Here is a 24,972-nt window from a genome sequence, read left to right on the forward strand (position 1 = left end):
AACTGACTAAAGGGGAAAACTGAGACTCAGAGCATACTGTGGGCTAAGGCTGGGATTGCCATAGTGGGAGATACTTGCAGTCTGACAAGAGAGTATGTTGGAAAGTATGCTAGAGACAATCAGGGGAGCTGCACTGTTCCCTCTCTGGCTCCTCCCCTACAGGCAGCACAGCAAAGAGGGTTGCCCTGCCTGGGTGAATACCTAAAGCCCTGCCCCCTAACAACCTATCAGCTGCTCCAGAACAAAGAAATATGGCCCAAATGAAAGAACACAGCAAAATCTCAGAAAGAGGACTAAGTGGTGAGGAGATTGCCAGCCTATCTGTTGGAGAATTTAAAGTTCTGGTAATCAAAATGCTCACAGAACTGATTGAGCTTGGTTGCAAAATGAAAGAACGAATGAAAGATACCCAAAATGAAATAAAGCAAAATATTCAGGGAACCAACAGTAACAAGATGGAAACCAGAATTCAAAACAACGCTTTGGAACAAAAGGAAGAAATAAACATAAAACTGGATCAGAACAACAACAACAACAACAAAACCCCAACAAGAATCTGAAAGAAAATGAAGAGAGGCTGAAGATTCTCTTGGACAACCTGAAGCATTCCAATATCTAAATTCTAGGGGTTCCAAAAAGAGAAGAACAGCAGCAAGAAATTGAACATTTATTTGAACAAATAATAAAGGACAACTTCTCCAATCTGGTGAAGAAAATAGACTTCCAGGAACTCCAGAAAGCCCAGAGAGTCCCAAAGAAGTTAGACCCCAAGAGGAACATAACAAGGCACATCATCAAATTACCCCAGATTAAAGACAAAGAGGAAATCCTAAAAGCAGCAAGAGAAAAGGAGACAGTTACCTACAAAGGAGTGCCCATAAGGTTATTAGCTGATTTCTCAAAAGAAACCTTACAGGCAAGAAGAGGCTGGAAAGAAGCATTTGACATCATGAAAGGCAAGGACCTACATCCAAGATTACTCTATAGAGCAAAGTTTTCATTTAGAATGGAAGAGCAGATAAAGTGCTTTCTGGATAAGGTCAAGTTAAAGGCGTTCATCATTACCAAGCCCTTATTATATACAATGTTAAAGGGACTTATCTAAGAAAAAGAAGATAAAAAATTGAACAATAAAATAATAATGAACCCACAACTATCAACAAATGTACCTAAAAGAAAAGACGAACGATAAAAACAAAAACTAAGCAAACAACCAGAACAGGAACAGAACCAAAGAAATGGACATCACACAGAGGGAGAAATGGAGGAGTAGGATGGAAACTGTACAGGGAAGAAGCATAATTAGTAGGCATAAATCAGATGGGAAGAGATAAAAAATGGTATAGGAAACAGAAGACTCAAAGGACTTATATGTACAACCCATAGACATGAACTAAGTGTGGGGGGGGGGGCAGGAGTGTTGGGGGACAGGGTGAGGAAGATAAAGGGGAAAATTGGGAAAACTGTAATAGCATAATCAATAAAAATTCTTAAAAGTAGCCCTGGCTGGTGTAGCTCAGGGGATTGAGTGCGGGCCTGCGAACCACACGATTGTGGTTCGATTCCCAGTCAGGGCACATGCCTGGGTTGCATGCCAGTTCCCGGCAGGGGACTCACAATAGGCAACCATACATTGATATTTTTCTCCTTCTCTCCTTCCCTTCCTCTCTAAAGATAAATAAAATCTTTAAAAAATAATTAAAAGTAATAGTTAAGAATGAAGTTAAATAGAAAAGAAACAGATTAGAAAGTATTTTTTCAAAAGTTAGTTTTTGAGGAGACTAATAAATGGTTAAACTACTTGTAAGACTAATAAAAATTATAAATACACAGTTTCCAGAGCAAAAAGGAAGACTACAAGTACAGAAGATGCAAAAAAATCAAGATATTAAAAATCTTTCTGTTGGTGAATGTAAAGCCTTAAAGGAAATGCATAGATTCCTTAAAATATAAACTATATAAGAACCAACTAAAAATAAATACAAAAATACTTTTAGTTTTACTGTGATAGATTAAGTCATGTAAAGTCTCTCCCACTGATTAAAACTAAAATATCTAGACAAAATGAAAAATATAACTAGCTGAGGATGCTTAAAAGTAAATAACAGCAGAAGAATGGCACAGTCAAAATTTGAAGAGCTATCAATACTGTGCCAGTATGTTTCTTAGTTTTATTTCCTCTTTATCTCCTAACTTTGATATAATTGTGGATCAGATCAAGTAACAATTCAATGGGTAGAAATGAAAAAGTTATTTCTTTCTTCCAAAGAAACCCATCATGCTGACTAGAGGACTAAATAAATTGACCCAAGAGTGCCAGGAAGTATCTGCCATTTTTTTCTTATTTTCTCTCTTGACACTGCCTTGAGGCAAATCCTATTTACAAAACCATACTGCTGCAGTATGGCAGTATCAAAGTGGGCACAAAAATCTCAGAGAGAATATGCACATATTTGTTTAACAGAACTTAAAAATGAGACATGTGTCTTGGAAAGAGTGTGGAGGAAACCCAATTTTTCCAATTCGTTTCTCTTGCTTCTTGGCCCTTAGTGTGGATGTGCTTGTATGGAAGTGCACTATAACATAGAATGCTAAAACTCTAGGAGAACTCCATTCTTCTTGTAAGAGGAACAGGGAAAGGGGGCTTATAGAAATTCCCAGAAGAAAATAGCTGGGAAAAAGGATGCTATTATATGTATGAACCAACACAATTCTGGATACACAAACTGCACATGTACAGGAAACATTAAAAAAAATCAACCATTATCTAAACCTCTACCCAGTCTAAGATAAATCTCTGTGAGAGAATGGACATACCAAACAACATAGCAGAGGCTTGAATAATTGAACTGACAGAAAATAAATCAGACCTTGAGATCTAATTCCAAGCAGGTTGAGTGCAAGCAAAAAGAAATATAAATATCAACATTATCTGGAGACCTATAGGTTCACAATATAATGCTCAAAATAAACAAAACATAATTCAAAACTATTCAACATTCAATACTTTTTGAAAATTGAACCAATTCTCAAGGGAAAAAGTAATTAAAAGATAATTAATCCAAGAAAACTTTAGAAGTATATCACTGTTGAAATGAATGAAAAATGGAATTGTCCTCAGAGATATAAAAGCTATAAAAAGAAAGAAATGAAAATTGTAGAACTTAAACATAGAATATTGTGAAAATAAACTCCAAAGCTGGATAGGCTCAATGACAAATGGAAATGAGAGAAGAAAAATCAGTTAATTTGAAGATAAATAAATAAAAATTTTAATATTAAAAAAAAACAGAAAGTTTGAGAAAGAACATATATAGATTCCAAGGGATATATGGTGCAACCTCAAACAATCTTACACTGGTATATTGAACTCCCTAAATGATAGAAGAAAGTGATTGGTGCAGGAAAAAAATTGTTGAAAACTAACTTTCCAAATTAGATGAAAGACTTTTTTTTTTGAGGAAGTCGCAGTCGCGTCTGCAAGTTACTCCGTTCAGCCCGCTCCTGCTCCTGGCTCACCGCTGTTCGCTCTCGCCGAGGAACAAGTCGGTCAGGAAGCCGCGCCGCAGCCATGGCTTTTAAAGATACTGGAAAGACACCCGTGGAACCAGAGGTGGTGATTCACCGAATTAGAATTACTCTAACCAGCCGGCACGTAAAGTCTTTGGAGAAGGTGTGTGCTGATTTGATCAGAGGCGCAAAGGAGAAGAATCTCAAAGTGAAAGGACCAGTTCGGATGCCTACCAAGACTCTGAGAATCACTACAAGAAAAATTCCCTCTGAGGAGGGTTCTAAGACTTGGGATCGATTTCAGATGAGGATCCACAAGCGACTCATTGACTTGCACAGCCCTTCTGAGATTGTTAAGCAGATTACATCCATCAGTATTGAGCCAGGAGTTGAGGTTGAAGTCACCATTGCAAATGCCTAAATCATTCTTTTTAATAAATTGACTATCAGTTGTTAAATTTTGTTGACTTTCATTTGTGGTACTGGCAGATTTTAGAACTACAGAGTTGTACTATGGATTTATTCTACTTTCCAAGTAGAATATCAGAATTAGATGGGTGACCTATAGTGGTCTACCCTGTTTTCATTTTTCCTAGAATCAGCTAAACCAATAGGTTCCAATTTACACTTGGAATCATGGACAATTGAATTTTGTTTGTTAACTTTGGGACTGAAAAGTATATAATAAAGGTCAACCCCCTATTGGCATAATAATAGGTATCATTGTTTAACTATTAGACTGTGTACTTATATGCTTTATTTTGAAATCTGTTCTCATTGTGGAGATCCAGAAACTGTCTTTGATACTTAACTTGGCCGATGTCCTAGAGCTTGATAGTTAGCGTAGCAGAGATTTAAATGGGTTTGTAGGATGAGAATCAATCTCTTGGTGTTCTGTTAATGTATTTGAAATTTTGTTGTTAGAATTTATAATAGGATATCTTTCTAAATATATTTTCTATTAGAGAAAATTTCCAGAAATATTTCTGACAACATATATAAACGTTTTTACAAATACTCCCTTGAGAAAAGGCTCTCATTTGCTACTCTGAATTAGTTTTGAAATCGGTGCCTTTTCTAGAGAGGAAGAGAGAAATAAACAGCAGTTATACCTCTGTGCATCGTGGCTGGGTATGGAACCCCCAACCTGGGTATGGGCCCTGACCAGGAATCAAACCTGCAGCCTATGGGTGTATGGGAGGGCGCTCCATCCAACGAAGCCACCTGGCCAGGGCCTAAACGTTTTTTAAATGCAAATTTGAGTTATATAACAAATTTTTAGGGTAGGCAATTATAATAACGTTATACCAAATACCTTAATCAGCTTGGGAAATAGTAATAACTAAAGATTGTAGTGGTATGGTTCAGTAAATGGCTGTAAACAACAGTTCAAGAATTATACAATATTAGATATCTGAAAAAAACAGATTAGATGAAAGACATAAAGTTATAGAATAATAAAGTTTAGGGAACCTCCAGAAAAGTTTAATAAAGTAATATGCAGGCATACCATGTATTGCTAATAAATCATTGATAGAGAAAAATAGTGACACATTATAAATAAGGAAGCAATAATGTAAAGGAATAAAATAGTAAAATAAAAAATCATGGAAGTTAAAAGAAAGTTTAGGACATTTCTAAAGTGCTTAAAGAAAAAAGTGAATTGTTAATTCAGAATTACATATCCAGCCCTGGCTGGTGTAGCTCAGTGGATTGAGTGCGGGCCTGTGAACCACACAATTGCAGTTCGATTCCCAATCAGGGCACATGCCTCGGTTGTAGGCCAGTTCCCGGTTCCCGGTTCCCGGCAGGGGACGAATGAAAGGCAACCATACATTGATATTTCTCTCTCTCTCTCTCTCCTTCCCTCCCCCTCTAAGGTAAATAAATAAAATATTAAAAAAGAGAATTAAATATCCAGTAAATGTATTTTTGAATGAAGGCAGTGCAGAAAACATTAACAAAAATAATAAAGTTTCTTGCTCAAAAACCCAATCTAAATAAATGATAGAGTCTTTCAGGATGAAGGGAATATAAGACAAAGCTTGGAACATCTGAGAGAAAGAAGAGCAATGGAAATAATTAATATGATAGACTGCCTTTCTCTTAATTTTGTTCAATATATATGCAGTATGTCTGTAAAAACTCCTACCATTTTTAATATAACAATAATGGTTTGTGCAAAATTGATGTAATCTGACAGCCAAGGAGATTGGACTGGAATGTGCATGTATGAACAATGATGACTTCGCTGGAATAGTCAGTGGGGGTGGTAGACACTGTTCAGTGAACATGTGTACTGTGTGGCTGTTGCCTTCAAAATAACTGAGCAACTAGATGAACAAATCTGCATCAAATTTTTTATTAAGCTTCCATGAAGCTTAATAAAGCTTAATAAAGCTTTATTGATTAATAAAGACTAATAAAGCTTAATCTTCCATGAAGATTCCTCCATGGAAATTATTTGGGTGATTCACAAGACTGAAGCTATGGGCAAGTGATGATTGGCAGCTTAGTCAGGACTATGCACCTGCTCATTTATCACATCTTGTACAGAGTTTTGTTCAGTGAAACATCAAATCACCTAGGAAACTCAGTCCCCCTACAGGCCAGAATTGGTGCTCTGCAACTTTTGGTTTTTGCCAAAACTAAAATCACCTTTGAGGAGGAAGAGATTTCAAGCCATTGATGAGATTCAGGAAAAAAATGACAGGGTAGCTGTCAGTGATTTGGAGAACTGTGTGAGGTCCCAAGGTGCCTACTTTGAAGGAGACTAAGGCAGCATTGGAATAGGCACATTGTTTCTTCTATCTTTTATCTTCTTTAATAAATGCCCCGGTTTTGCAATAGTACACGGTTGTATACTTTATGGACATACCTCATAAATGATTATTGAAAAAATCTATAAATATGTTGAAGGCAAAATATTTCTAAACATAATATATATGTGAGTTATAACATGATGGCAGTAAGTAAATGGCACATACAATTTTAAAGTTTCTGCATTCTATTCACAATGTTAAAGTGTTATCACTTAGTAGAATCTGAAATAGGTTTTCATAGGGCAAATTCTAGAGTAATAATAAAAATGGCTGTTTTAAATAAAACAAAAGATAACAAGTGTTGAAGAGGATGTAATAAAAGTGAACTCTTGTGTGCTGCTGATGGAAATGTCAATTGGCACATTAACCAAGAAAATTGTATGAATGTTTATAAAAATTAAGTACCATATGATCCAGCTATCCAACTTCTGGGTATATAAAAAAGATGATAAATGCAGGATATTTAAGAATTATCTGCACTCCCCTGAGTATGGCAGTATTATCCACAATTGCCAAATATGGAGAAAACCTAGCTGTGTATCAAAAGATGAAAGTATTTAAAAATGTATGAGAATATATATATATATATCTAATACATATAAATATCTATATAGTATATGGGCCCTGGCTGGTGTAGCTCAGTGGATTGAGTGCGGGCCTGCGAACCACATGATCGCGGTTCGATTCCCAGTCAGGGCACATGCCTGGGTTGCAGGCCAGTTCCCAGTTCCAGGTTCCTGGCAGGGGACAGATGAGAGGCAACCATACATTGATGTTTCTCTCTCTCTCTCCTTCCCTTCCCCTCTAGGATAAATAAAATCTTTAAAAAAAATCTATATAGTATATGTTATATATTTATATATCATGTGTGTATAAATATATTATATATGTAATATAATATAAAATATACTTATATTGTATGTATAAATATGTTTATAGACATCAATGCATAATGCATATCCATATATTCATATAAACATTAAAATAAATACATGTTATATATAACATATATTCCATGTATACATAAATACATTATATATAAATATGCACGTATTTTATTTGTCATGTGTTATATATAATGTGCACCATACATATTTATATAAAATGTATAATTATATATAACATATAATATACAAATATATATTATATTTATATGTGTTTAAATATATAAATATATTACATGGTATATATTATATGTTTATAATTATACGATTACATCCTATAATTATATATAAATATATAAATATATCATGTAATTATATATTGTCAGAATGTATAAAATCTTATATATATATATATTTATATGAATGTATAAATACTTATATATAAAATATATAAATTTGTGAATATACAATTACATGTAATATATTCACAAATATATATAATCTTATATACATAAAATCTCATATATAAATATTTACATAAATAAATAAATTTATATCTAAATACAATATAATATTTAAAATTTGACTTCCAGCCAAGATGGAGGTGTAGGTGGAGACACTATGCCTCCTCACACAACCAAATTTAAGGACAACAAAGATTTAGAAACAAAAGCACAGCCAAGAGAGACAGAAAATTTAACTGTACCAAAGTCCAACAACAATGAACCATTCATCCAGACAGGTAAGAGGGGTGGAGTTGCTGGCTAGCAGAGAGGGATCCTGTCAGGAAGAAGCGGTGGTTAGCAGAACCTGGTGCATGAAGAAATTAAGCAAACCCAGTAAGACTTGCAAGGCAGTTGGCTGACAGCAGACACACATTTGCACCAAGATAAACCAGGCAAAAAACAGGCAGTGAGAAAGACTGCACAACCCAGGGCCCCAGTGACAGGAAATAAAGCCTAAAAGGACCAATTGAAAAGGTGCCTGCTTGTGGGAAGCAGAAGAGGCAACTGAAATCTGAGAGAACGTGGAACAGGTGCCATTGCTCCCTCTCTGATCCTGCCCCCACATACAGCTTCACAACCCAGCAACTGGGTTGCCCCACCCTGGTGAACACCTAAGGCTCTGCCACTCACAGATAACAGGCATGACCTGACCAAAAATGGCTCAATCAGAACAAATCAAAGCCTCAGAGCCAATATTTTTAAACAACCAAGAGAGAGCCAAGCCATCAGATGCACAGTTCAAAATACTGGTGACCAGGAGGTTCACAGAACTGGTTGATTTTGGTCACAAATTACATGGAAAAAAATGAAGGTTGTGCTAAGTGAAATAAAGGAAAATGCACAGGGAACCAATAGTAGTGGAAAGAAAACTGGGGCTCAAATCAATGGAGTGGACCAGAAGGAAGAAAGAAACAACCAAACAGAAAAGAAGGAAGGAACAAGAATTCAAAAAAATGAGGAGAGGCGTAGGAACCTCCAGGACATCTTTAAAGATTACAACATTTAAATTATAGGGATACCAGAAGGGGAAGAGGGACAGCAACAAGTGGAAAACTTATTTGAACAAATAATAAAGGAGAACTTCCTCAATCTGGCCAAAGAAATAGACTTCCAGGAAGTCCAGGAAGCTCAGAGAGTCCCAAAGAAGGTGGACCCAGGGAAGAACACACCAAGGTACATCATAATTGCATTAGTCAAGATTAAAATGAAGGAGAGAATCCTAGAAGCAGCAAGAGAGAAGGGGACAGTCACCTACAAAGGAGTTCCCATCAGACTGTCAGCTGATTTCTCAAAAGAGACCTTCCAGGCAAGAAGGGGCTGGAAAGAAGTATTCCAACTCATGAAATGCAAGGACCTACACTCAAGATTGCTCTTTCCAGCAAAGCTTTCATTTAGAATGGAAGGGCAAATAAAGCGCTCCTCAGAGAAGGTCAAGTTCAAGGAGTTCATCATCACCAAGCCCTTCTTATATGAAATGTTAAAGGGACTTATCTAAGAAAAATGAGTTAAAAATATGAACAGTGAAAGGGCAGCAAACTCACAGTTATTAACAACCACACCTAAAACAAAAGCAATCTAAGAGGACACCTAAAACAGGAGTGGAGCCACAGAAATGGAGATCACATGGAAAGTTAGCAACAGGGGAGTAGGAGGAGGAGAAGGGGGGAGAAGGTACAGAGGATAAATAGCATAGATGGTGGGGATAAAATAGGGGGAGGGAAAGAATAGTGTGGGAAATGGAGAAGCTAAAGCACTTATGACTCATGGACATGAACAAAATGGGGTAAGGTGGGTGGGAGGGGGTGTGCAGGGTAGAGGGCAATGAAGGGGTGAAATGGGACAACTGTAATGGCATAATCAATAAAATATATTTAAAATAAATAAAATTATGTAATATTTATATTGAAAAATCATTTAATAAATATATATTACATTTATCTAAATATATATAATATATACATTTGTAAGAATATATACACTCTTATATTTTTTTAATTTATTATATATAAATACATTTTGTATGTAGATTTGTGAGACTATATATATATATATATATATATATATATATGTCACCCATGAAAAGTAAGAAAATCATATTATTTGTGACAACATGGGTGGCCCTTGAGGGCATTATAGAAAGTGAGATAAGTTAGATTGTGGGGGCCACTTTCCTCTGAAGTCCCCCTGTGTGTCACAGACAAAAGTAAACATAACTGAGACGTGATGTGATCTGCTTGGGGAGGAGAGGTGGCCAGTTTCCCAGAGGAAAATGGCCTTGAGTAGTGGCCAGTTTCTCAGGGGAAAAAGGTGTTGAGCCCCCTCCTCCAGGGGCTTTTATTGGGTTGTAATATACAGGAATGCAGGGCAGCAAGGATCAAACAGTGGATAACATTTCAAAGAAATCTAAGGGCTAGTGTGAGTCAGTGTCTGTCAGGAAAGGGGGTTGCAGAACTTTGGGGAGACATACTCATTTCTTCTGGGACCCTTATCATATGAATGAAAACACTCTTAGCAGAGCAGATTTCACAGGTTTATCAGGAAGTCTTTGTGATGCCAGACTTTTCCCTAGGACACGCTCTAGCAAGGCAAGGAGCTGCACGTCTCCCCATCAGTTATTCAGGCTTAAGGGGATTAGATCCAGGAAGCGCTTCTTCCAGAAGACATGGGGACTCTGGCTTTGTCAAACCCCAGGGAGCAAGACTTCATTGCTCCCCCTTGGTTGCAGCCTCCCTGTGTCCATTCATAATGGCCTCCCAAGTAGTCATGTCTGGCTTGGATTGCCCCTCCTCTGAGGGGTCTTACTCATCAAGGTCTTCTGACCATGCTTTGGGGGCAGAAAGGAAACTGAGGCAGCATTTGCTACCAGAGACAAGCTTTGTCTCCTGCAGCTCGAATTCCAGAGGTCACTTGTTCATCCTTAGCCACAGGGGGTAGAGTTACAATTCCTAGAACCAGGCAGAGAGGTCCACACATTAGATGGAGAAATACACTGTATAATACTACTTGTAAATCACCTGAAATCTAAAAATGTCCAAACTTGGACTCCAAGAAAGCAGCTGACTAAGTGGAAGCTACATTCACCAAAATGGAATTACAACTAAATTATAGAAAATTTATTCTGTGCCCTGGCTGGTATAGCTCTATGGATTGAGCATCATCTGCAGACAAAAGGATTTCCAGTTTGATTCCTAGTCAGGACACATGCCTGGGTTGTAGGTCAGGTCCCCAGTGGGGACCACATGGGAGGCAAACACAATGGATATTTCTACCCCTCTCTTTCTCTTTCCCTTCCCTTCTCTGTAAAAAATAAATATATATTTTTAAAAGAAAATTCATGCTGAATAATTAAGTGAACACTAGCTAGGGAGAAAAGCCTTATAACCAAGGATTTATGGAGGAATCTACTTCACCGCAATGTGAATAGTAGGGAGTGTGGAGGAGGCATGAGAAGGTTGGCTAAGCTCCCATGAGTGGAAGCTGAAGTGTTTGAGTGACATTTCAGTGGTTATGGGGTATTCCCCCAAGAAGTGAGTCATCTAATCCCAAAGCTGAGCTCCCCAGCTTAGAGCGCCAGAACCAGGAAAAGATTGAGAAAAACATCTAGTTGTGAAAAGCAGTGGGGCTTCTGTCTTCCAGGGAGAGATGGTTTAAGACACAGAGAGCCTCTTAAAGAGCCAATGGATGAAATTTTCTTTGCAGCCACTTACCTTGGGATCCAACAGAGGGAAGGCTTTGTGGACTGGAGATGTGTGCGTAGTGTCTGGGGTTTGTGGCTCTGGGATACAGCTGAGGGTCAACCACCAAATCCCTGTGCTGAATCATTCTACATACTTTAGAAGCCATCTTTGTCAGCAGAGAATTCCCCTCCACATGACATTAGCCTGATGGGAAGCAATAACCCCACCTGCAGGCATCCCTTTGTCCCACCCTCTGGAGTTTAACCTGGAATTCTGAGGAGTACAGCTGGAAGCTGGGGAGAAACCTGTAGGGTCTGCTGCCAGGATCCCTGTGCTCAGTCATTCCCCATACTACAGAAACCATCTTGTTTTGGGCAGAACACTACCCTACAAGTGACTGCAGCCTGGGGGAAGCAATAGACCCAATTGTAGGAAACCCTCTCAACCCACCCTGTGAAGCTTAAGCCAGACTGATGAGTATAGCTGGAGTATATTTCACTGATTAAGACTAACAGCAAAAATGGATCTCTGGGAGCTCTCAGACTTTGGCTGATCCTCCCCTGGTCCTGGTGCTGGTTAAAGACAGGTTTGGTTCACAGTCTTATTCTTCCTGCACTCATCAAAGCCCAGTAGAGAGAACCACATATTGTGGATAACTGAACCTCTAAACAGGTCACACTGGGCAAGTCGCAATCAGTGTCTGACATAGGCATGCACCAGACTCTTTGTGGATCTACTAAAAAATAGAAATAAATACCAGTAGACAGCCAACTTGGGAAGACAAAGAAATAGTTCCAAATGACAGAACAGGATAACTCTCCAAAACAAGAACTAAATGAAAAAGAGGCAAACAAAATATTAGATATAAAGTTTAGAGTCATAATTATGAGAATATTCAACAGCATGAAAAAAAGACATAGAAAAAATGTAATATCAGTAATAAACAATACACTTGATGAGTTAAACAGAAGGTTAGCGGAAGCAAAGGATCAAACCAGCAATTTGGAAGACAAGGTAGAAAAAAAAACACCCAGGCAGAGCAGCAAAAATAAATAAATAAATAAATAAGAAATGAGATTTTAAGAAACATTTGGGACAACATGAAGGATAACAACATCTGCATCAAGGGGATAGCAATAGTAGAAAAGAGTGAGCAAGGGAAGGAAAAACTATATGAAGAAATAATGCCCAGCAACTTCTTTAACCTGGTAAATGAAAAGTCACATAAGTCCAGGAAGTGCAGAGAGTCTCAAACAGGATGGATCCAAAGAGGCCCACACCAAGACACATCATAATTATAATGGCAATGCCTAAAGACAAGAAGAGAATCTTAAAAGTTGCAAGAGAAAAGGAGTTAATTAACTACAAGGGAGCTCTCATTAGACTGTCAGGTGATTTCTAAAAAGGAACATTACAAGACAGAAGGGATTGGCTTGAGATATTCAAGGTGATGAAAAGCAAGCACTGAAACCAAATCTACTTTACTCAGAAAGATTATTACTTAAATTTAAAGAAGAAATAAAGAGCTTTCCACACAAGAAAAAAGTTAAGGAGTTTGTTAATACCAAACCAGTATTGCAACAAATGTTAAAGGTCTTGCATAAAGGGGAAGGAGGGGGAGGAGAAAGAAGAAGAAGGAGGAGGAGGAGGGGGAGGAGGAGGAGGAGAATGGGAGGAGAAAGAGAAAGAGGAGTGGGGAGGAGGAAAATAGTTAAAAATAAAATGGCAATAAATATGCCTATCAATACTCACTTTAAATGTAAATGGTTAAATGCTCAAATCAGAGTATGTAAAGCAGCTGAATGGGTAAGAAAACAAGACCCATCTCAGAGTGAAAGATAGAGACAGACTAAAAATAAAGATATGGTAAAAATATTTGATGCAAATGAAAAGAAAATAAAAGCTGAGGTGGCAATACTTATATCAGACAAAACAGACTTTTAAAACCAAGGCTGCAGTAAATAAGACAAAGAAGGAAATACATAAGTGTAGGGGACTGGTTTGTTTTGGTGGGGCAAATGTGACTCAGCTCTGTATGGAAAACCTACAGAAGCAATGTGGTGTGCAGGAGCCAGACCTTCAAAGCGAGTTTTCCCATGGGAATCAAGTCTAGAAAATGCATACAGACTGTTATGGCTTGCTCTTGCTAAAACTCCATCAGCATTAGATGGAGTTTAAAACAACAAATGTGTATTGTCTATCTTCAAGGTAATATCCAAAGCTTGTGTGAATTTTCCAAGAACAAAGCTAATCAGCTCATCACCATTCTTCTCTGCATGTTATTTTCATTTCTTTGATTGTGCCTAAAATGTAGACAATAATATTCTATGTAATAGATAATAAATCCTTCTCTGATATAAAACCCAAGAAAAACAATAAAAGCCTGTCTAGGCAAGGGTCAAGGCACTCTCCTTTTGAAAGAGTGGCTGAGGCATTCATGGGCACTCTCCCTTTGAGAGAGTAGCCATGTGGTTCTTATTTTCTCCACAGGATTGCTGTCTCCTGTGCATTTATTCTCATCTTCAGTCACAACAGAGGACTCTGCTGGCTGGAGTCCGCCACACACAAGAATTAAGGGAACAATCCAACAAGATGATATAACCCTAGTAAACATTTATGCACCAACATAGGAGGAACTAAATTAGTAAAGCAAATCTTGAAGGATATAAAAGGAGAGATAGACATAAATTCAGTCATAGTAGGAGATTTTAACACCCCATTGACTTCGGTGGATATATCTAGTCAGAAAATCAACAAGGAGACAGAAGCCTTAAATGACACACTAACTAGATAAGATGGATTTAATTGGTATTGTTATAGCATTCCAACCCCCCCAAAGCAGAGTATACATTATTTTCAAGTGCACTCGGAATGTTTTCTAGGATACACCATATATTAGGTCACAAAACAAGTCTCAAAAAACTTTAAGAAGGCTGAAATCATATCAAGCATCTTCTCTGATCATAACACTATGCTATGAAAATAGAAATCAATCACAAGAAAAGAAGTGAAAAATACATGAAAACATCAAAGCTAAATTACATGTTATTACACAATGGGTCAACAGTGCAATCAATGGAGGAAATTTGTTTCAAGATACCTTGAAACAAATTTAAATGAGAACATGACAACCAAAAATCTGTGGGACACAGGGAAAACAGTCCTAAGAAGGAAACTCATAGTATTGCAGACCTATCTCAAAAACTAAGAAAACATTCAAATAAGCAATCTAGCTATATCTTACATATCTTGAAAAAGGGGCTGAAATTGAGTAAAAGGAAGAAAATCATAAAGATAGCAGCAGAAATATATAAAAGAGTAAAAAAAAACAATTTGCCACTGGCTGGTGTGGCTCAGTAGACTGAGAACTTCTCTGTGAACTAAAGGGTCACCAGTTTGATTCCCAATTGAGGCACATACCTGGGTTGTGGGCCAGGTCTCCAGGAGGGGATGCATGAGAGGCAAACCCACATTGATGTTTCTCTCCCTCCATTCCCCTCTCTCTAAAAATAAATAAATAAAATATTTTAAAAACAAATTGAAAGATCAATGAATCCAAAAAATGCTTCTTTGGAAATATAAATAAGACTATCAAACCTTTAACTAGACTCATCAGGAAAAAAAGAGAGGGGTTCCAAATAAATAAAATCAGAAATGAAAGAGAGAAGTTGCAACTGACACCAAAGATATAAAAATGATTGTAAGATAGTATTATGAGCAAATATATGCCAAGAAATTGGACAATCTGGATGAAATGGATAAATTCCTAGAAACATGCAATCTTCCAAAACTAAATCTGGAAGAATCAGAGAATCTGAGTACACAGATTACACTGTGAAATTGAAGCAGTAATCAAAAAACTCCCAATAAACAAAAGACTGGTACTGGATGGCTTCACATTTAAATTTTACCAAACTTTCTGAGAAGAATTAACACCTCTACATCTCAAAGTATTCAAAAAATTCAAGAGGAGGAAAGACTTCACATCACATTTTATGAGGCCAGCAATATACTAATTCCAAAACCAGATAAAGAAACCACAAGGGAAGACAACTATAGGCCAAGATCCCTGATCAACTTAGAAGCTAAAATCTCCAACAAAATATTAGCAAACCAAATACAGTAATACATAAAAAAAATGATCATACAAAATGATCACCTGAGAATTATTGTGGGGATGCAAGGTAAGTAAAAAATTCACCAACCAATAAGTGTGATACACCATATAAAGAAGATGAAGGATAAAAGCCACATGATCATACCAATAGATTCAGAAAAAGTATTTGATAAAACCCAGCACAGATTTATGATGAAAAACTCTCAGCAAAATGGGAATAAAAGGAGCATACCTAAACATAATAAATGCCATACATGACAAACCTGCTGCCAGCATCATACACAGTGGGCAAAAAATACATCATTCCCCTTAAGATCAGAAACAAGACCAAAATATCTTCTTTCACCTCTCCTGTTTAACATGGTATGTAAGGTCCTAACCATAGCAGTAAGACAATAAGAAAAAACAAAAGGATTTGAAACTTCAAAGGAAGAAGTAAAAATGTCTTTATTTGCAGATGATGATGTTTTACATAGAAAACTCAAAAGATTCTACCAGAAAACTACTAGAACAGTGAAATGAATTCAGCACAAAGAATAAAAACCTAGGAAGAAACCTAATAAAGAGCATGAAACACTAATACTCAGAAAGTTTAAAGAATTCAAAGAAAATTCAAAAAATTCAAATAAAATTTAAAGAAACACTAATACTCAGAAAACTGATAGAAAGAAACCATAAAAGATACAAATAAGTGGAAGCATATGCCATGTTCATGGATAGAAAGAATTATAATCACTAAAATGCCCATACTACCCAAAGCAATATATAACTAAAACACAATTTCTTTCAAGATACCAATGATGTGTTTCCTAGAGCTAGAATGCATATTTCAAAAATGTATATGGAACCACAAAAGGCCACAACCAACAATAGCAATCTTGAGGAAGAAGAACAAAGTTGGAGGAATCACAGTACCTAATAATAAACTATACTATAAGGCTATGGCCATCAAAAAAGCATGGTAGGGGCATAAAAAGAGACATACACATAAATGGAAAAGAAAGCCCAAAAATAAACCTACAACTTTATAGTGAAGTTAATATTTCACAGAGGAAGTAAGCACTTACAATGAGTTAAAGATAGTTTATGCAATACGTGTTGTTGGAAAAATTGAACAGATACTGGCAGAAAACTAAAACTGGACTACCTTCTTATGTAATATACAAGAATGAATTCAAAATGGATAAAAGACTTACATGTTATACCCAAAACCATAAAAATCTGAGACAAAAGCATAAGCAATAATATATATATTTTAATTTCCATGTTTTTAATTATTGTTGTTCAAGTACAACTGTCTGCCTTTTTCCTCCAGCTCTCCACCCCCATTAGATAAATTTCCCTCCATAAGGGTTCCAACATTTATTTCTGAGTCTGCAGCTTATTCAACTGTTTCATCTTCATTATATCAGCAATGCTCTCTCATGGAAGAATTCACATACCAAATGATGTGCTTGAATCAAAATAGAGCCTGAAAGCAAAGTCCACCAACAAAAGTGGTGGTTTACATCTGGATGTCAAATCTGAAACTGCTAGTTTTGAACTTATTGCTCATTGAGAGACTATCTAGACAGTAAATCATGAAAGCATTGACCAACATAAATAGAGGGACTGATTGAGGGGACAGGTGAATATGGTTGTTTTTTTTTTTCCAGCTCTGTTTTTAAATTGTTCAAATACAGTTTTCTCCATTTTTTTTCTACCATTCCCACCCATCCCAGTCATCCCCACCTCCCACCCTCAATCCTATCCCCTTTGACTTCATCCATGTGTCCTTCATATATGCTCCTTTACGGCCCTTCCCACTTTTCCCCCTGTTATCCCCTCCTGCCTCCCCTCTGGTTACTGTCACTTTGTTTATTTCAAGGTGTCTGGTTATTCTGCTGGTCAAATACCACTATCTGGTCTTTTTTTTTCAATAAAGAGTTTTATTTTTTAAGTCTTTTTTAAATTGTTGTTCAAGTACAGTTGTCTCCATTTCCCTCCCACTATCTACATATGTAGGAAAGACATTTTTAGATTATTAAATAAAGTTCTCATAAGACTTTGCATTTTCTAAAAACCTTTTTATATTTCCATGCATACAAAAATAATGCCCAAAATTTAGAAAGCTGTGCCCTTCTTTTGTTTTATGTTATAAATAATGATATTTGGCTGCATATCTTTTGATTATATTAAATTTGTTCTTATTACTTTCAAAAATAGGGGATACTTATATGTGGTAAATAAAAGTAAAAAGAAAAAACACTGTTGTGGAGTCACCATGTAATTTAAGATTATATAAACACTATATTTATAATGGGCTGCAGAGCCTGGGTCCCCTGAAAGTGGGGGAACAACCCCACAATACTTTCTTCAGGCAAGATTTGGCACAGGATGCCCATTGAGTGGAAAGTACAGTAAGTATTTAAGACATATTGCATAACAAAGGAAAATTAATAGCCAGGTCTTCCTGAAGGGTAAAAGACTGCTGCCCAGTGTGAATTGTGTAGATGACTATGAAACTATGCAGTGATTTGTGACATATCTAGGGGCGTGAATGCCTTCCTGGATGTCTGTGCATCACTGGGAACTCTTTCCCTGACTTAAGATGGCAACCAAAGGGTAGTCAAAGACACTGAGGAGCTGACAAAAATGGCAGACACTAAAATACCATAGGAAAGGCTAGATATGAGGTCAAATCGGAAGTTCAGAGATGAGCATTTAAGTTAAAGCTGGCTGAAAGTCAGAGAGAGAGGAGAGAGCCTCAAGGTCAGAGGAGGTCTGAAGCAGAGTTCAATAGAGATAACTTCAAAGAGAGACCCGAGGAGAGAAGGAGGTCCACGTGGAGAAGATAGAGGCAGAGCTAATAGAGCTGCAGGAACCAATAGGCTAATTACAGACATGAGAGATCCTTGGAGTTGAACTGTGACCAAGAATGCTAAGCTGCAGACTTCTGCTTCTCTGGAGTACATATGGAGAAGTCACTCTCTTGGTATGGAGAATTTTGGTACAGTACTTTAGAGCTTAGTACAAGCACTCTCTCTGGAGTTTTGGCATTTTGGAAATTCTAGACCTCTGGTCCTGCTTCCTGCACAGACTGATGCACTTGTGGGACCAGAACCATGTGGGCCCCACCAAGAACTTAGACCTTGAATGGATGGGAGCCTACTCCTGGAGGCAGGGTCCCACCCAGGGATGTGTGCCTTCCTGGGCTCCAGCATTTGAGTCACCATGATCCAGTGTAGCATGGCACATGGTTTCCTGAACTGATACACTGATGCTGAGAACAGTGTGCCCCAGATCCTGAAGGAGAGAGCTGCTCTGAGAGGATGGCAACTCTGAAACCACAATTGGGAATTCCAGAGAGGATGGAGACCTGCTTGCATGACTGGATGATATATATATATATATATATATATATATATATATATATATATATATATGGAACTTCTTGACATAGTTTTGGCTTGTAGCCTTGTAGGGAGAAAGGGAAGTTCTGTGCCTTGTGGGAGAGAAGGGCTCCCAGAAGTGCTCTCTGCCCCCACAAGGTTGCAGCCTCATTAATAAAAACCTGTATCCTTCAGCACCAATTGTTGAGTCATGTGAATGGGAGGTGCCAAGTGGCCAAGCCCCAGATTTCATGATATATATTGTTAAGATCTAAAATTTTTCTTAGAGAGTAAAAGAAGCTTATACTCCCAAATAAACTCTTTTCAGGATTCCTTTCCCATATAGCATGATATATCGAGAAGAAATGAAATATTCTTTAATCAGGTAAGCTGAAGTGTTTCAGGTAAACTGATCTAAATTATGTTTTGGCTTATTATCAGCACCAACACAACAGTTGGGTGAATTCAGAGATTTATGTAATATTGTATACAATTTTATCTTTTCTACCTCCCCTTAAACTCTGGAAAAATAGCTCTTTCTTACCATTCAACAGTGAAATGAAAGAGAAAATGCAATTAGGAAATGTTCTATGTAACAAAGGATTACTTTTAAATGCCCATGGAGGTGTTTAGGATAAAATGAAAGCCATTGTATTTGGCACTTCATTTATTTCAATTGTGAAACTCTTAGTGTGTGATTTTGGACAGAGAGGGTGTGATATAAGTGAAAGGTGAAAGAGTAATGGTAAAACTTCACTGTTGGTTTTACCAAAACATTTTCATACTAAAATATGCCCTCCTGGGAAGCATCAACAGATGGAGTAATGTAAAACAATCCACCATACCTGAGAATCCTACATAGTGCCAGCTGGATCCATTAAGAGGCTGTGAAGAAATATCAGTCCTTATTAAAGTTAAGTCCTCTGAGACCAGGCAAAAGATTGGTTTGCAAATGCCTCCCCTGCAGGGGTTCTGGTAATGTACTGTAATATGAACCTGTAACCATCAGTCACTAAATCCAGTGCTAGGGGACCGCTTTGTGTAATACAGCTCCAAGTAAACTGATGATCCATTTATTTTATTTAATGCACCTACTCAATTCATTTGGAAATACAGGGGGTGGATATTTGTCTGAGGCATTATATAATCCTTCTCTCCTGATGTTTAATGTGTTAGTATTTGTAATCACACTGTAGATAAAAATTGCTGTATAAGTAATAGACATTATTCTGTGATACATACGGCAGCAGCCACTCCATAAGGAAAAATAAAAACAGGACAACAGTATATAACATGTAAAAAGTCAGATGCAGACTTCCTCGTCAGCCATGCCCTCCACTCTACCATTCAATGAAGTAAAGCAATTCCCTAAAATGTTTAGTAAACCATATCTTAAGAGAAGGAAAACTTCATGGATAGCAAAAATACAGATAGCTCTGCAACCCTATTATGCTTACGGTATTGCATTCAGTGTGAAACTACAATCTTAGCCTGGCCAAAAGACAGGCTAATTTGTATAGCAACGCTTTGCTCAGTTGCTGCTGCTAGCTTAGTGCTGTGGTGAGTGGAAAAGCTCTTTCCATGGTCACTGCCTCATCCAGGTCTCTGGCAAAACCACTGTTGTCATTAGGTAAATTATAAATGACAAAACAAAACTCAATTTTTAAAAAATATTTATTTATTTATTTATTTATCTTTTACAGGGGAAGGAGAGAGGGAGAGAAACATTAGTGTATGGTTGCCCTTCGTGCGTCCCCTGCTGGGAGTTGGTCTGCAGGGAACCGGCCTGCAACCCAGGCATGTGCCCTGACTGGGAATCAAACTGTGATCGTGTGGTTCACAGGCCTGTGCTCAATCTGCTGAGCTACACCAGCCAGGGCTTTAAAAACTTCTTAATGTTAAGTAACACTTGAGAGGTGAGCCTCAAATCTTAGGGAGGCTCTAGACTAGAATACATTTCTAAAGAAATTTTTCTCAGAATTTTTAATTTTATACAACTTTTGATTGTTAGCATATATTTATCATCTACTACTATAACCATTTCAAAAATAAAGTACATTTTAAAATATAAGAAATAAGAAACACATAAAAACAGATTAAATAAACTGGCATAAGAAAGTACATGTAACCCTGTCTGGTGTGGCTCAACGGACTGAATGCCAGTCTGTGAATCATAGAGTCACTGGTTCTATCCCCAGTCTAGCATACATTCCTGAGTTACAGACCAGGTCCCCAGTAGGGGGGCACACAAGAGGCAGCCACATATTGATGTTTTTCTCCCTCTCTTTCTCCCTCTCTTCCTCTCTCTAAAAATAAATAAATAAAATCTTTATTTTTTTAAATCACATGAAGAAATAACAAGAAATCAGACTGTAACCTAAAATGCCCTGAACGATCTAGCCCCTATTTCTTTGACCACATTTTGTACTTCTCTTCCTCATGTTCACAATGAGATGCTGAACTGCATTATGTCACTTCAGAGCTATAATCTTGTTCTTTGCTCAGAGTCTTTAACTTGCTATTTTTCTGCTTGGAGCACTATTACTCCAGTTGTTCTTGTGTCTGGTTCTATCTTCTCAAGCAGATCTTATTATAAATAATGCCTTTTTAAAAGATGTTCTCCTTTATTAATTCCCTTTTATTCCTTTAATCCATTTTTTCATAGCATTTGCCATCCTCTACAATTATTTGATCTATTCATTTTATATGTTTATATGCTTGTTATCTTGCTCTTATACCTCAGAATGTCAGTTCTTGGAGGGATCTTCATCTGCCTCATTAAATGTTATTTACCTACCATCTTCTAGACTTTGAATGATATCTGAAAACTACCAGTCATTCGATAAATGTTTGTTGAAAAAATCAGTGAATGACTTACCCAGGTATCGTGTTAAATTCTTTACAGACATTATTATATGTAGTCTGCATAGTAATGCTATAAATTAAGTTTATTATTGTCCTTATTTCACAAATAAATAACCTGAACTTACACAATTAACTAAATTATCAAAGTCAATGGATATAAGAAATAAACATCAAAGCTGGCACTCAGAGGCAGAATTTAACTCTATTTGACTCTGGAAGCCATTCTCTTAATCTCATTCTATACTTCTTATCTGACTTAGTCTTTAACACATTTTCAGATTTAAAAATTATAAAAGTAAGCAAAATCAACCAGTTCTGTGAGCATCCTGATCACCAGTATTTTGAACTGTTCATCTGATAGGTTGGCTATTTCTTGGTCACTTAGAGTTATTGGCTCTGGGGCTTTGAGTTCTTCTTGAGCCATAATGCTTTGGTCTGTTTGTGCCTGTTACATATGGGGGGCAGAGCCCTAGGTGTTCACCAGGGTGGGGCAACTCAGTCGCTGGGTTGTGACACTGTATGTGAGGGTGGGGTCAAAGAAGGGCAATGGCAGGCTCTTCTGCTGCTTCCCGCTGCTGGGGCCTGCCTGGTCTGTCTCACTGCTCGCTCCTTCACCTGGTTTATCTGGCGGTCAGCCTTCCACCTTGCGCCCACACTGGGTCTGCCCATTGCGACCCCTCACCTGGGATCTGCCAACTGCCACCTGCATGCCTGGGTCAGTCTGGCTGAGTTTTCCTGTGCAACCCCACTCCACCAGCCTCTGGACCGGTCTGGCTGAACGGTTCGTTGTTGTCGGACTTCCGTACAGTTCAATTTTCTGTGTTTTGGTTGCATTTTTGTTACTGAAACTTTGTTGTCTTTAAACTTGGTTGTGCAAGGAGGCACAGTGTTTCCACCATAGTGTTTCAAATGGCAAGACTTTATTGTTTTTTAATGGCTGTATGATATTCCATTTTGTGTATGAACCACATCTTCTTTATCCACTTGTTTGGTGATGACTGCTTCCATGCCTTGGCTATTGTAAATAATGCTGCAATGAACGTAGGGGTGTGAATATCTTTTCAAAGAAAAAAAGTAAGCAAATACATTGGAGGGCTGAATTATATAATACAGTCCCAAAATTTTACTACTGAAATTGGAATGATGACCCAAAACAAATAAAATGAAACAATAGGAGTAAATTTGAAATGTTGTTCTTAATATTTAAAGAATCAGATGAGAAAGAATGGATAAGAGGAGCCTTAGGTTATAAATTGATTTCATGAAAACAGAGTCATGGAAGTTTTATGTGACTCTAAGTTCATGTGTCCTAGCAAAATTATGTGACTGATACAAAACAGATAAAAAAAAACAAGCTGCTACAAATATGCTGTATTAGTATAAACCTAGTCTCCAAGTAGGGCTGCACTGTAATTTTCATTGATCAGAGCATTACAACCAATTATGGAAGTTAAATTTTAAAAGGAAAATAGACAAACTAGAGCTTGATCTACAGAAAGTGGCCAAGAATATGAGTGGTCTGAAATGAGTGCAAAGTAGGCAACAATGGGAAGAAGTAGGTGTGCAAAGACTATATTAGAAAAGTCGTACATTATAAATTTTAAGAAACCACCATTTATGGGTGGTTACTCATTATTTTCACATAATGAAGAATTGTGGCTAATGAATAGAAGTTAAAAGGAGGTAGATTGAAGACAGGTATATGTAACAACTTTCTAATGCTTTGTGTAACAAAGGACCCAGTTGACTCACAAAGGATGAGATTCTGTCACTGGAAATGTTCAGTAAATATAAGAAAGCTCTTAACAGGAATGCTATAGATGCATCTCTGCTATTGACCTTTAATTAACAGGCAGCCACATATTTCTCCAGAAGAATGGGTTTATTCTGGAACAACAAAGAATTGCCATTTAGGATGCTTGATCTAAAGAAAAAACACATGCGATTCCAGAGAAACAAAGGAGATAAATATTATTTTGTTGAGTTGGGAAGAACTATTGTAGACTAAGAATTTATTGAAGAAAACTGAAAATTCAAAGTGTCTGAATTTTTATTGTCTCAGTCTCCAGTTGGCTGAGCTGATAATTATTAAGGAGGAATATTTTCTTCCTCCTCCTAAGTTAGTAAAATAGTAGCATTTCTTATCAGAGTTGCAAGGTTTATCTCTTCCTGTTGGGATCAGTAGTGTGAATTGAGTGACATGTTCATGAAAGTTCTCTCTCCAAAACTCCCAAGTTCATTTTAAAAGAGGTTTCTGTTTATTAACTTTCATAATGTTTAGTGAATGGAGATGAACCAGACCAGCAATTCCCAAATCTTAGTCCAATAACTGGCCCTAAGCCGGGGGGAAAACAAAACCACTAACCAACCAACCAATCAATCAAATAAACAAACAAATACCCTAAGATTTTTGGGCAACACTAAGTATATCTATCAAGGGGACACAGTGGCATGTTTTCCCCCCAAAGCATGCATAGGATACTATGGAACTCTGGGAAGATTCTAAAATCAGTGGATTCCTAGTCATAAGCATATTTATCTGTTAGACTGCTAAATCTCATTCATACTTAAACTGCTTGTTTGTGAGCTTTTTAAAGATAGGACCACATCATTGCTTTCTGTATAATGCCTGGTACATAGTAGGAACTCAATAAATGTTTGTCAAATATATTAAATATATGTGAAAGCATAAATCAAAATTATTAGGTACATTTGTATAGATCAAAAAAATCTTTCAGCCCTGGCTGGTGTGGCTCAGTGATTGAGCATGGGCTTGTGAACAAAAGGATCATGGTTCGATTCCCAATCAGTTCATATGCCTGGGTTGCAGGCCAGTTCCCAGCAGGGGACACATGAGAGGCAACCATACATTGATGTTTCTCGCCCTTTCTCCTTCCCGAACCCTCTAAAGATAAAGAAATAAAATATTTAACAAAAAAAATCTTCCAAATGTCCCTAAAAAAAGTAAATAGAATAAATAAGTATATATAAATTCAGACTTTGTAAATATAAAATATTGCTAAAAGTTTATATTTTTTCACTCTTAACACTGAGAAAATTTCAAAGGTTTGGGGAGCTGTGGGTCAGAAATGGAGATGAAGACCAAATATATATTTCTTATTATAAATCAAATTATCTCAGGGAGTTAGGGCATGGGTATATCTTTTGGGAAAAGCTCAACCCACCATGGAAGAACAGTTTTGTGTGGGCAACTTTTCCC

The 24,972-nt window shown here is 37.1% G+C and overlaps 1 protein-coding gene across 1 annotated transcript; it reads left to right on the forward strand.

The window, feature by feature from the left end:
• The first annotated feature begins 3,455 nt into the window (after nucleotides 1-3,455).
• On the forward strand, nucleotides 3,456-3,975 carry LOC118980742 (40S ribosomal protein S20-like). Its single transcript, XM_037037385.1, has one exon. The coding sequence runs from the start codon at nucleotides 3,572-3,574 to the stop codon at nucleotides 3,929-3,931; it is 360 nt and encodes a 119-aa protein (XP_036893280.1). The 5' UTR covers nucleotides 3,456-3,571; the 3' UTR covers nucleotides 3,932-3,975.
• The last annotated feature ends 20,997 nt before the right edge of the window (nucleotides 3,976-24,972 follow it).

Source organism: Sturnira hondurensis, unplaced genomic scaffold, assembly GCF_014824575.4.
Source record: "Sturnira hondurensis isolate 20B ecotype Veracruz unplaced genomic scaffold, ASM1482457v3 Scaffold0023226, whole genome shotgun sequence".
In the NCBI taxonomy this organism is placed as follows: Eukaryota; Metazoa; Chordata; class Mammalia; order Chiroptera; family Phyllostomidae; genus Sturnira; species Sturnira hondurensis.